The sequence below is a fragment of the Manis pentadactyla genome, chromosome 1, assembly GCF_030020395.1.
Source record: "Manis pentadactyla isolate mManPen7 chromosome 1, mManPen7.hap1, whole genome shotgun sequence".
NCBI classification, from domain to species: domain Eukaryota; kingdom Metazoa; phylum Chordata; class Mammalia; order Pholidota; family Manidae; genus Manis; species Manis pentadactyla.
The window spans coordinates 210,846,986-210,860,818 of record NC_080019.1 but is presented as its reverse complement, the minus strand read 5'-3'; the positions used below and the strand labels follow the sequence as shown (position 1 = coordinate 210,860,818).

The 13,833-nt window shown below is 43.0% G+C and overlaps 1 protein-coding gene across 8 annotated transcripts in view; it reads left to right on the top strand.

The window, feature by feature from the left end:
* The window catches only part of ITPR1 (inositol 1,4,5-trisphosphate receptor type 1), a 308,099-nt gene that overhangs the window by 162,681 nt on the left and 131,585 nt on the right, over window positions 1-13,833 (top strand). For 7 of the 8 annotated variants that reach the window (XM_057507152.1, XM_057507144.1, XM_057507135.1 and 4 more), the window contains 9 exons: window positions 777-915; window positions 1,602-1,660; window positions 4,026-4,187; window positions 4,271-4,441; window positions 4,948-5,013; window positions 6,023-6,160; window positions 8,117-8,242; window positions 9,876-10,076; window positions 11,725-11,976. In XM_057507152.1, coding sequence (XP_057363135.1) covers window positions 777-915; window positions 1,602-1,660; window positions 4,026-4,187; window positions 4,271-4,441; window positions 4,948-5,013; window positions 6,023-6,160; window positions 8,117-8,242; window positions 9,876-10,076; window positions 11,725-11,976 — 1,314 coding nt within the window. Of the gene's footprint in view, window positions 1-776; window positions 916-1,601; window positions 1,661-4,021; window positions 4,188-4,270; window positions 4,442-4,947; window positions 5,014-6,022; window positions 6,161-8,116; window positions 8,243-9,875; window positions 10,077-11,724; window positions 11,977-13,833 lie in introns of all 8 variants that reach the window. The other variant, XM_036878380.2, reaches the window with a different exon arrangement.

The following is a 13,833-nucleotide window of genomic DNA, read 5'->3' as shown; positions in this document are numbered from 1 at the left end:
AACATTTTGTATAATGCTGGGTTTGAGAATCTGGCAAGGCACCAAGTAGGATGTCCATCGACAGTAGGAAACGTGGACCAAGAGCTTGGAAAGCAAGCCAAGGAAAGGTGACAGCCCCGGGATTGGGTAAGGTCACCAAGAGGGCAAGACCGAGACCAGGGGAGGATGGGAGGGAGGGTGTCAGTACGGCCCTCAGTGCCAGGTGGTCAATCTTCTTGACTCTACCAATAATCATGGAAAAAGTGACTTGGTGTTTGAGTAGAGGGCAAGAGAACATAGAAAATGAAAGAAGAGAAAACTCAAGCCCAAGAGTTTGTATCAACATCAAAGGAAACAATCAGAAATAAAAAATATGCACCAAGCTAACTGTCAGTAGTAAAACCTACTTTCCTCTGCCAGTTCTCTTAAATTAGAAGCAACCAACTTCATCCTTTTCAAGGCCCAGAGTTGGCATTCAGTACTTGCTTGAATAAAATAATGTTTTATAGAGGATGGAATTCCGGGTGAGTGATTTACTGTTCCAATTATTAAATTAATTGCCGGGATACTGAAGTTTACTTTGTAAGTGAAGGTGCTGCAGGCGGCCTTGACATACCCCATGAAAGTCTGTTGTTAAAGAGACTGTTGAAATCTAAGCCAAATATTTGGCTCATGTAGTGCTTAAGGTAATTGATGCAGCAGATACCAGGCCCAGCCAGAGTCTAGTGGCTTGGCCAAGTGCTACAGGTGGTATGCTAATGTAACCAATCTGTTTCCATTTCCACTTGAATCTCTAGTTTATTCTGAATGTGAGGTTGGATTATAGGATCTCCTGCCTCCTATGTATATTTAAGCGGGAGTTTGATGAAAGCAATTCCCAGGCTTCGGAAACATCCTCTGGAAGCAGCAGCCAAGAGGGGCCAAGTAATGTACCAGGTTAGTGATTCCAGAATGGGATTTCAGCCAGAGAGTGAGACCTGGGTCTAATGAAAATGGGGGATCCAACAGTACGTTCTAGGAAAAGGGTAAAATGTGAATGTTTTTGAAGATTATCATATTTTAGAATGAGATCCTGAGAGTTAATTCTCTGGGGCCAGGGAATAATTGAAAGAGCCCAGATCCCCTTGGGACAGATCTTGTTTCCTTCCCTCTTGGAGTGTCTTAGTCATAAGACAGTGAGGGTTCTAGTGTTGTAGTTACATGAAATGCCAAAAACAAACCAAACAAAACTCTGCAAGAAAACTTACTACCCACTAGCAACTTTCATTCATGATGGAAGTTTTTCTCCCATACCGGAAATAGTGGGAAAGTATAAGGGGAAGGGTTGGTGGCAGAAATAATCCACCCATCAGGGCCTGAGTGTCCTTGAAATGAGATCACTCGTTTGCTGTGACATGAGTTCGTGCGGTGAGTGGAAACCAGGCCAGAAGTGTGGAACGCTGCCCGCTAAAGCCATTGGGCAGTGTGATCTGGGCTGACCTGGCTCCAGAGCTTTGCAATATAAGATTCTGGAAAAATGTGAGATCCATCTGTGGTCAGAGGCAAGACTGTGTTTGGAGATGTTCGCCAGCAGCATGTCTATGACCCTCCTGCATCTGAAAGTGTGTTCTCTAACTTCTCAGGTGCTCTTGACTTTGAACACATTGAGGAGCAAGCAGAAGGCATCTTTGGAGGAAGGAAAGTATATTTTCTGTTACTATGTTGAAGGTGGTTCTAAGATTGGGAAGGCTCCTCCTCACTAGCTCTCAAAGGCTTTTCCTTCACTGTACAGTGGACCCTTGAACAATGCAGGGGTCGGAGATGGAGCCCTGCACAGTTGAAGACCACATGTAATATTTGATTCCCCAAAACTTAAATACCAATAGTCTACTGTTGACCAGAAGTCTTACCAATAATATAAGTAGTCAATTAATGCACATGTTCTATGTTATACATATTAAGTAAGCTAGAGAAAAAGAAAATATTTTTTCAAATTGCTGCAATTTCCAAAAGAGTCTCCAGTATATTTATTGAAAAAAATCTGCCCGGAAGTGAACCTACACAGTTCAAACTCTTGTGATTCAGGGGGCAACTGTACTAGGAAAGGTGTGGTCTTTGGATTGAGGGTGTTTTACTGCTTCTCTTGTAACCCTTAGTACTCAGGTCAGAATGATCTCCGTTGACTTGGGGTGTGTGTGTGTGCGTGTGTTTCCTGCCGACAAAAAGGACTTGTGGAGGTTTTCCAAAATACACACATTACAAGACTTTTTTTAAATGGTGAGGAATTAGGTTCAAAAAAGGAGGGGAACCTTTAAACTGAGTAAGATTAGCAAGATTATGTATTACTTCCTCCCATGGGCTGCAGTTTTTACCCCTAAGCTCTATAGAGGCCCTGCAAGGACAATAACAGCACACTCACACTGTCTGTCATTGTCCCTGACATTAGATTCATGTATGAACCCCATTTGAATAGATGAGATGGGTCACTCCTGGCTGAAGACACATGAGATTCAAATACCTACAAACGTGGCATAAACATACAGTTCTTTAAATGTACACCCTTGGTTCAACTAGGTAACAAACTGCTCTAGAAATTTGATGTACTTAAACAACATTTTATGGCCTCTCCCCATTTTATGGGTTGATGCTGTTCATTGTTGAGCCTGTGGTGTGACTGTGGCGAGCTGGTGGCTGGGACTGGCACCTCCAGGTTGCTTTATCTGCATTTCTGGGTCCTTGAGGTGGGGAATCTTTGTGGCTGGGACCTCTGTATTTCTCTGCACATGAATATCTTGGGCTTATGTATAGTATGATGACTGGCTGTTCGTGCAAAGGTCCCAAGAGGACAGGCCAACAGTATGCAAGCACTAATCAAGCCAGTGTCCTATTGGCCACAGGAAATTTTATGTCTGAGCCCAGTGTCAGTGTGGGAGGGGCCCACATACTGGTATACGTACCAGCAGGGTCCAGTTTGTCAGGGACCACCAGTGTTAACAGTCTACCTCAATGCTTCATACAAAACCTGTGAAATCTGAATCAGCAACATTATTTCCTATACTAGAAGATGTTTTGTTTTAAAACAATGAATGTTTTGAGTCCAGCATGATGACAGTTCGCTGTGCTATGTGGTGGCTCAGTTCTCCACCCTTTTTCTAATATCAATTAGTGAGGAAACCTCCTTCACACCTTTTTGGTGTGAAGCCTTCTCTCCTTTTCTGCCAGCCTGCAACCAGGAAGCTCTCCTCATTTCATCTTCATTTGTTTGTAAACACAGTTGAGGTGCCCGCACAATAACTGAGGTGCTCAAGTTATGCACTGACCTGCCGTTTGACCCAGGACATGCTTATTGACTCTTCATTATGTAAATAACATACAGTCAGGTTATCATAGATACTGAGATGAACCCTGAAAATATGCTGGTTGACCCCAGTCTGAAGGACACTGACTTGTGACACTTCGTGGCGATACTCCACAGAGTTGAGTCTGCAGGAAGGAACTGCTTGCTTCCAGTTTGTGACGGGTTAAGTACAGAACACGGAAGTCAGCATTCAGGAGCTGTGTGGCAATGTGACATGGCCACGACATCCAAGTGCCTGATCAGTGGACTTGGTGTGGACTAAGATGTCAGTTGGATACAAACCAATAAAAAAAGCGGTCCTTTGCCACAATAACTTGGTAGGCACTGAATTACAGCATCTTACACACACAAAAAAACTAATAACTTATGAGAAACACAACTGTATGCAGCTCTCAAACCACAGAGGAGACCCAGCAGAATAACACCCAAATGGAGGAGTTGGGAATTTGTTTGCAAAGCCAGTCCTGTTGCTGTGGGGAGGTAGAGGTTTGGGTTTAAAATTTGACAATTTTGACATCTTCATTTTCTCCTCAGCTCACAGTGTAGCTGAAGATAAAAGAAGGTGGCATGTTTAGAGGAACTAGTTAATCATGCCCCCTGAGGTAGACTACAGTGTTAGAAATCTGACTAGTTGAGGTGTGTCTGGGCCCCAGGTGCATGGGAGGGCGTTTGTGGTTCATCTGGCCTTTCCCTTCCCTCCTTTAGTGAGGAGAACACCCCGCTGGACCTGGATGATCATGGTGGCCGAACCTTCCTCCGCGTCTTGCTCCATTTGACGATGCACGACTATCCTCCCCTCGTGTCGGGGGCCCTGCAGCTCCTCTTTCGGCACTTCAGTCAGAGGCAGGAGGTCCTGCAGGCCTTCAAGCAGGTAACTTGGGTTGCCTGGTGTCTATGTGTCTGTTGTCTGTCTGGGAGGCTGTTGCATGCCACTAATGTATTGTATTCACTCAGGTTCAACTGCTTGTTACCAGCCAAGATGTTGACAACTACAAACAGATCAAACAAGACTTGGATCAACTGAGATCCATCGTGGAAAAGTCAGAGCTCTGGGTGTACAAAGGGCAGGGCCCTGACGAGGCCATGGATGGGGCATCTGGTGAAAATGAACACAAGAAAACAGAGGTGGGTGAGACCCAGGTTTGGCTGCCCAAGGAGATGAATGGGTTCCTCAGTACAAATAAATGTCTTCCTCTGGTTTGAGATAGAAGTGTAGATTATAGGATGGGCTTTATTCTCAAGAGATCTGCTTATTGTATGGCCAAGATAATAGCTGTTCTCCCAGGACACAAGGTGCAAAGCGAGCCCAGCTACTCCTCCCATGCCATCCTGGACCACGTAGAACAGACTTCACTGTTGAGTGGATTAGCACCAGGTTTCCCTTGCAGACCCACATGGGTAGGACCCTGTCCTCCAGCCATAGCCTGGCCCACCATCCCCTCACACAGCAGTGAAATCCCGTCAGCCAGAAGGGAGTTGAGCATTAGCAAGTAAATGACACTGCCATAAACCTGCCATGACTATTGGAAAACACTGCAAAACTCCTTTTCTCGCCTAAGGGGTGATGCAAACCCCAACCTATAGTAGCCCAGAATTGCACGAACCATACTTACATCTGTTCTGGTCCCTAGGAGGGGAATAACAAGCCACAAAAGCACGAGAGCACCAGCAGCTACAACTACAGGGTGGTGAAAGAGGTACGTGCCCCCCGCTGCCTGGTCTCCTCCATTACCTCTAAGGCACCTCGTCTGCAGGGGTCAAGCTAAAGGTGCAAACACTTCAGCTTTTGTCTTCATGTAAAGTTTAACAGGTAGAAAGAAGAGCCCAGGCTTTAAGCACATGGGTTTCCATGTCCCCTTGGGGCTTGGATCCAGCTCTGCCACTATTGGTATGTTCTCTGTTCCTTCCCCTTTTATGGGTGTGACCAGCACCATACTTCTGAAGGTTTACGGTTGAATAAAGGATCAAATGATAAAGTTGTCAAGGATTTATCTTGGTGCCTGCACATCGTGTCTACCATGAGAGCTGTGGTTCTTTAGAAATCTTTGCCTAGGGTGGTTTAAAGTGGGGAGGTTGGGAGCTTTGTGTTCTTTTTTTAAACCCAGGACAAACTCTTCCCAAGTCCTTGGCAGTGATGCTGAGACGCACCCTATAACATGGATCTGAAACCCCCTATGTGCTGTCCCAGCATAAGCCACTGCATGTTCCAGAAGGATGTGCTCTTAGACATTTGTAGGTTTAGTTTAATGCAGTTGGCAGGAATACTCTGTATTGGAGGAATGTCCCTTATTTTAGAATTTCAGTATATTGTGATCCCTTTGCCTCCCCGCCTACAGCCACCCCCGCAATCTTTTTTTCTAATTATGGTTCTTGTTTTTCTGAGGTTTCTTTTTTTTTTTTTGAAAAAGATTTTTTTTCTAGCTCTGATGAGGTATCACTGACAATAACACTATATTCTAGCTACAACTTGATCTGACATACATATACATTGGGAAATGACCGCGATCAAATCCAATAAACACATCTATCACCTCACAGGTAGCTTTTTGTGCGGGCAGGGAGCTGAGAACACCATGGACTGACCCTCTTAGCAGACACTAGGCATACAGTACATTTTCTGTCGACAGTAGTGGCCGTGTGGTGTAGTAGATCCCAGAACCGAGGCGCCGGTCAGAGGGTACAGGCTCGGATTCTTCCTTCCACCAGATCCTGATCCGGCTCAGCAGGCTGTGCGTGCAGGAGGGCGCGCCTGTGAGGAAGAGCAGGAAACAGCAGCAGCGCCTGCTCCGGAACATGGGCGCGCACGCCGTCGTGCTGGAGCTCCTGCAGATTCCCTACGAGAAGGTAAATGGGCACCTGGGCTTCCCACGAAACACGCACCACAGAAGGGAGGCAGGATCACCCAGAAGCTCCCTCTACTTTTAAGATTCTGCTGATATAGGAAAGGTTGTTTATTCTCCCCTCCCTCCCACGCCCCACTGGAGGGGGACAGCCGGGTCTGTGTGCAGAGGGCAGGTACCAGGAGCCGTATGGGCATGTGGCAGCTCGTACCACAGTTTCATCTGCAAACGCTGTGTAAGGAATTTAAGCTCTCCCGGCCGCTAAACGTGTGAGAACATGGACTTGCTCACTTCAAAAGTCCCCACCAGTGGGCTGATGTCTGGTTAAGTATTTGGATCTATTAGATGACACTTGCTGTATGTCATCTACTCTGTCATTAGAAGTTGCACAGTGTCTCCAGTCTGTCCTGTTAGCCCATGTCATCGATCTCAGGGGAAGTAGGGTACCACTGCTTTGCGTCTGCCTGGCCCTCTGGAGGTTGCCGCTCTCCCTGTTCATGGGTGACAGATGTAATGCTCGCTCTGTCGCCCTGGGACGTGCTGGTAGTGTTCTCTATAATTCCCGTTTCTGTTTGAGGGTCAAAGTTGGTCATTCAGAGTCCTTCAGTAAGCTGTTCTCAACCCCATGTATCCTGTTCCCTTGCAGGTTACTGTTTAGCAGGGTGGACAAGGCCCAGGCAGGGACCCAGTCCAGCCCCCGACTTGTTTTTGTACAACACATGAGCTAAGAATGGGTGTTATGTTTTAAATTAATTAACATTTTTAGCAGTTGTAAAGTACCTGCATAATGTTCTCCATTTTCATGCTAGACCCACAAAGCCTAAAGTATCTATGGAAAAGTTTTCTTACCCTTGGTCTAGACCAGATCCAATATCTAACATTTATTGAGTAATTAGTGTCTAAGCACTGACATGAACTTTTTCATTTAATCTCTGTAACAACCATACAAAGTGTCCATTTTTTAAATCTCCATTTTACAGATGAGGAGACTGAGGTCCCAAAAAGTTACTTTCAAGGCCACACAGCTAGTAAGTCGTAGATCTGGAATAAGACCTAATCAGTCTGGTTTGAGGGCCCACATTCCTAACTGCTACACTCTCAGGCCTCTGGAATGAGGGGGTATATGTGAGAAGGCTTAGCAAGAGTATTATGGGCTAAATGAATATGAGAGGTGGTTTCCATTTTTGGAGTTCTCATTTTGATTTTTAGGATCTTAAATGTTTTTTGTGTTTAGCATTTGGTAAAATGGGAATAGGTTTTATGTAATTGTCTTCTCTTGGGGCATCTAACACTTTATAAATACTGAGTGTACATTTTAAATAGATGGAATGAGAATCACAGAATGAACTGGGTGAAATGCCCAGGGCAGATATCAACCCCATTTTGCAGATGGGAAAAATAAATCTTCCATTAAGTGCTGTGACAAGGACAGGAGTTATGGCCAGTATATTTACCCTAATTTATAATCTAAAGAGATTCCTAGTCTGCCATGTGACCTACAGCCAAAAGTTAATTTGCCCATAGGTTTGGCAACTTAAAAAGGTGATTCTGAGAGGTGGGCAAGTGTGCGCTCCCCAGCAGTGGTGTAGCCGGCCCCTGATCTGCTGTCAGTCTGTATCCAGAAGTGGGGGCTCAGAAGTTGTAACCACTGGTAGAAATGGAATCCTTGAGTTTTCTCTCAGCTCCCACACCATATTGCCTTTTACAGAATACATTCTTTTTGTTTCTGCCCAAGGCTGGTGGGAGAGAATTCAGTAAGTTACCAGCTTTTTCCATTGTGAGCCCTGCAGCACCTGAATACCCTCACACAGCAGGCCCTGAGCCCACGCCTCCAGGACTGGGCGTGTGGTGGAACTTGGCCTCCTGGCTGAGACACGAGGGTTCTCTCCTGGGGACCTCCTCTTGCCTGCTGCACAGCCCCGTTCTCAACCTGTTTTTTAATCCTTTTTCTTCCCCACAGGCTGAAGATACCAAGATGCAGGAGATAATGAGGCTCGCTCATGAATTTCTGCAGAACTTCTGTGCAGGCAATCAGCAGAATCAAGCCTTGCTACACAAACACATAAACCTGTTTCTCAACCCAGGGGTAAGACTTGAGGCCTGTCTGGAAATGTGTGTGAGGAGGATGACAGAGAAGTGGGTCACAGGAGCGGCTTGTTTCTCTGCCTGCTTGTGGATAGGGCTCATTATAGGGCAACATTCATTCCAAGGGGCAACATTTGGATCAACTCTCAGGAGGGCATAGAAACTCCCTAGCTGTTTGTGGGAGGAGAGGGAAAGGAGGTAGGAGATGACAGAGGCAAGGCAAGATATATTTGTATTTTTCATAGTAACATTCCCTGTTACGTCGGATTTCAGCAGTAGAGAGTACTAATTCTCAGTTTCCAGCCACATCCTTCTGAGTGCATGCATGATGTTTTCTATGTTTATAAAATATAGGTATCTGTATAAAGCCTAACTGTGTTACATTTTGTCAAATATGTTTTAAAAGTATATTAGATATATATCATGTGTTTTTTAAACCCTTATCTCACACCAAACATAAAGCTCAATAACTGGGTAAAAAGTAGGAAATAAAGCTTCCAGAAGATAACACAAAACTATCTTCATGACCTTTTCCAAGTAAGTTTTAAAACAGCACTAATCACAAAAGGAAATACTGAGAAATTAGACTTCTATAAAATTGCTGTCCATCAGATGAAACCATTAAGAACATCAAAGGCAAGCCAGAGAGTAGGAGAAATTATTTGCAATGCATGTGCCTAATAATTTGTATCCAGAATATATAACACAGAAAAGTCAGGAAAAACAGACAATCCACTTTTAAAAATGGGCAAAAATCTTTAAACAGAGGATATCCAAATGGCCAATAAATATGACAAGGTACTCAACATAGTCAACAGAGAAATGCAAGTTTAAGTAAGATGTGCACAAGATATATCTAAAAGAGACTGACAGTGCTAAGTATTGGTAAGGATATAGAACAGCTGTAATGCAGAATATAAATCATTAACATCTTTTAAGAGCTGTTGGGAGGTATTACCTAAAGCCAAACCTATTTATACTTTTCAACTCAGCAATTCTACTCCTGGGTGGAAACCCAACAGAAATGCATACATTAAGTTTACCAGAACCCATGTGCAGGGATGTCCAGAGCAACACTATTTGTAATAAGAAATGGTGTCACTACTTACCATTAAAACCGGATACTCCCCCAAATGCCCATCAGCAATAGAATAGATGATATGCTCTGGTATATTCATGCCATGCAATGTACCTACCAGTGACTGACACATGCAGCCACACAGTGACAACCTTGGAAATGTGATATTGAACAAAAGAAATCAGATGGAAGAATACATGAGGTTCAAGAAGGCAAAACTAATCTATGGCTATGGAAGTCAACTAGTGAAATTGGGGTGTGGGGCATAAAGGAGGCCTGTTTATTGTTTCTTGATCTGGATGGTGGCATTCCTTTGGTAATCCATTTACCTGAATGCTCATGATTCGTTTAGTTTTCTGCATGTCTGTTATATGTGATTGGAAAAGTTTAGTAAAACAGAAGGCAGTACAGAAGCAAGAATGGAGAAAGATACCTTCATGGATGTAAATGCTTCTCCCTCTGTGTTTTTGGCAGTCTCTGCTTTTTCTCAGTTTTTACTCTATTCCAGCCTTCTTTTGACCATTTTTTGTGCCTCCTACCCTCACTCTTCTGCCAGATCCTGGAGGCTGTAACGATGCAGCACATCTTCATGAACAATTTCCAGCTCTGCAGTGAGATAAACGAGAGAGTCGTCCAGCACTTTGTTCACTGCATTGAGACTCATGGTCGAAACGTCCAGTACATAAAATTCTTGCAGACGATTGTCAAGGCAGAAGGGAAATTCATTAAAAAGTGCCAAGACATGGTCATGGCTGAGGTGACAACTATCTATTTCTATATGCCTTCATTTGGTGTTCTGTAGACATTTTTAAGTTATTTCGTCTTTACCTGTATGAACTGCCTCCCTCTCCTGGAGCCATATGATGAGACACAAAGTAATTTTGTGAGGTTAAAATGTAGACATAGGCATGAGTCTGGTCTGATTTTTCGTAGCAATAAATCTGTTTTAAGGAAGTTTGGCCCAGATTCTTAGGGAAAGAAGAAAAACCCAGGAATAATGAACTAAATAAAGAAAGTGAGTGGAGATTAAATGTGGGTAGAACCCAGTGAGCCAGAACAGCCTCCCTTCTTGTGGATGTGGATATATGACTTTTTAAAAAATAATTTACTTTATTAATTGCTAGAAAAATTGATGCTTGACGATTTGCAAGGAGCTTGTGGGTGGAATCAGGGTGAAGTCCCACTTGGTTCTCTGAGGGAAGTCAGCCTCCCGTGGGTGCTGTCTGACCAGGAGCCCTGCCGTGCCTGTGCTTTTGGCTTTCACATGTGCTCAGTTTAATCTTTCCCCCTTTTTAAGAAAGGAAAATTTAAGTAAATCCACATATGTGCATACTATAATCCCATCTACTCATATGATTCCAGTGGAAGGTAGTATAGTATAACAAGGAATTGGCTCAACCTGGGAGACAGATGTCAGCTGCACCACTTCAGTGGCCGTGGGACATGGGACATGTTACGTGACTTCTCAAACCCTCAGGTGTGCATTTCTCTAAGATGAAAGCATAGCGGTGTTCACTTAAGGAGCTGGTGTACAGACTAAATGAGATAATGGTGACAATAACAGCTGACATTTATTAGAAGCCTGTCGTACTCTAGTCACTGTTCTAAGTGATTTATATATAACCATTTAATCCATGTGACAGTCCACGAGTTAGCTACCATATTTATCCTCAGCTGTACAGACAGAACTGGATCACAGTGAGGTCAGGTAATCCATCTAAAGTATTCGTCATGGTACCTGGCATGTAATTAGAGCTCATAAAGGTTTGTCACTTAAATAATATTGCCATATTTATTTTGAATTCTGTGCCAGTTCTTTTTGGAGCTGTTGTATTTTATGCACTGCTGAGACTGATTTCTTCTTAAGCAGACTGATGAGAAGCCACAGTCTTGGGAGACAAGTTATGACAGGAAGGTCTAGACTTTGTGGAAAGGAAGGCATAGCCTAATAATGAGAAGTAGATGATTTGTGATGGTGAAGAGATGAGGCAGTGTATGAAAGAGTTGTAAGAGGGATACTACTTTTAAACCCTGAAAAAAAAATACAAATATTTTTAAAAAGAAAAACCATAGAATCATAGTGTAATTATAGGTTTGGAAATACAAGAGCAAGCTTGCCACTTGCTTTTCCACTTGATGCATGAATGCTACTATGTGGACTTTCTCTTCCCCAGTGGTTTCTAGGACCCCTATGATATTTCTGTATCTGGGAATTAAAATGATGCCGCTGTGGATTTTCAGTCATTTAACAGTATAGATCAGTGAGATATAGATGAGTGATACAGGTGAGACTGGTTTGGGAAGGTAAATGCTAACAGAATCTCTTTCTCTTGCAAATAGATATTTAAAAAGTTTTGTCCCCACCCCTGCCAGCTTATAATGTAAAAGCCCTGTTCTTTTTGCAGCTGGTTAATTCAGGAGAGGACGTCCTCGTGTTCTACAATGACAGAGCCTCTTTCCAGACTCTGATCCAGATGATGAGGTCGGAGCGGGACCGGATGGATGAGAACAGCCCTCTCATGTACCACATCCACCTGGTGGAGCTCTTGGCTGTGTGCACAGAGGGCAAGAATGTCTACACGGAGATCAAGTGCAACTCCTTGCTCCCGCTGGACGACATTGTCCGCGTGGTGACCCACGAGGACTGCATCCCAGAGGTGAGCAAGCCTGGGAAGGTGCATGCCCCTCTGAGGCTTCGCCACATGGCATGTGGGCCGTGACTGGGTGGGACTGGGTGGGACCTCTCAGTTTTGAAAACTGCAGCTCCTTTTTAAGTGATTTTTCAGTTGACTGAAACAACAGTTTCCCATGTGTCGATTTTGTGCAAAAAGAATGTGGACCATATTAATCCGTCCTCCTGTCTCTTCGACAAGAGTGGGAAAATGCAGCAGTGTTTCAACTCTAGGAAACTAATAATTCAAACCCGTTAAGCAAAGAGGATTTCATTGAGTGAACTCAGAAATGAGATTGAGCGAGCTGAAAAGTAGTTCATATGCATGTAAGTTTACTCTTTAAAATAAAAACTTGTGTTGCAAAAATAATGAATGACAATTATAAAAGAGTTAGGAATGACAGGTAACCAATAAGAAAATTAAAATAACTTATAATGCCAGCACCCATAATAAATTCCTATTATATTTCGAAAGTGATTCCTTCCAGTCTTTTTTCCCCTCTCTTTATATGTATTAGCTAGTAACAATGGCAACAAAAATGGATCATGCAGCATGTATTTTATCCTTCTTTGTTTTAAAATACATACTATTAGTTTATATTTTAAACTAAATATATATATATATATACACACACATAGCATATGTAGTACACATCAAAATATATACTAATTATGTTTTCAGATGAATTTTTTGAAAAGCTTTTGAATTTTTTGAACATTTTGAAAAGTTAAAACAGCAGAGGTGATAAAGGAGTAAATTATGAAAAATATCCTAAACTGTTCCCTCCCATCCCACAGAAAGTCATTTAGTATGTTCTTGTATATCCTTGTAGAGTTTTGCTTATAAACAAATACAAATAATGTATTTTTTAACCCTTTTTTTTCTTAACACAAAAGGTGACATGCTAGGTACACTATTCATATCAGTCCATACAGAGAGTCCACATTCTTTTTTCAGTTACATAATTTCCATTACACAATTGTACCATAATTGCCCTCCATGAATGTTGAACCAGTTTATAATTATATGAGAAAATAATATTAAATAATAATTACAATAGTAAAATAAAACAAGGTTGTACTTTTCTCATAGCCTTATCCACACAGTATGTTATCAAACTTCTGGATTTTCATTTACCTACTAAATTAAAATGGTATTTTGACATAGTTTTTATTTGAATTACTCTTATTATGGATGAGTATTTTACCTTGTTTATCACCCATTTTGTTTGAAATACAATGTAAGCACGGAAGAGTACATAATTCTGAGTTGCATAGTATAAGAATAACTCTGGAAGGAACAGTGGAACCATAGGCCAGGTCAAGAAATACTACCAACTCCTCGGCCAAGTCCTCTCCCAGTTGTGACCTCCCCCAAAGGGCTCTCCTTATGGAGGAGCCACGAGCCAGCTTTTATGTAACCCTTTCCCTAAATACTGTAATGCAGCTCTGCCAGGTTTTGGTCTCCCTTTATATGGTCCCTGTTCTTGCATAGATTCACATCACGGCACCACCATTCATCCACCTGGATGTGTGTGGCTGTGTTTGTTGCCCTGGCTTTGGAGCATCTCCCAGGCCACTGTGCTGCAGGGTGACTTTCTCTTCTTCTGTAGATACACAGCTCAGCTGGTCCTAGTTTTGGGCTGTTAAAATTGTTGCTCACGTGCATACATATCTTCCCAGGTGCACACTTAGAGGTGGACATGTAGGTCACGTGGGTACATTGCTTCTGCTCAACCTGCTCATCTCAAGTGGTTCTCTAGCAGTAGTTGCTCCAGTGGCTGTCCCTCCTGCTGGAGCCCTTGTTGCTCTTAACTCCCTCCCAACTCTTGGTATTATCAGA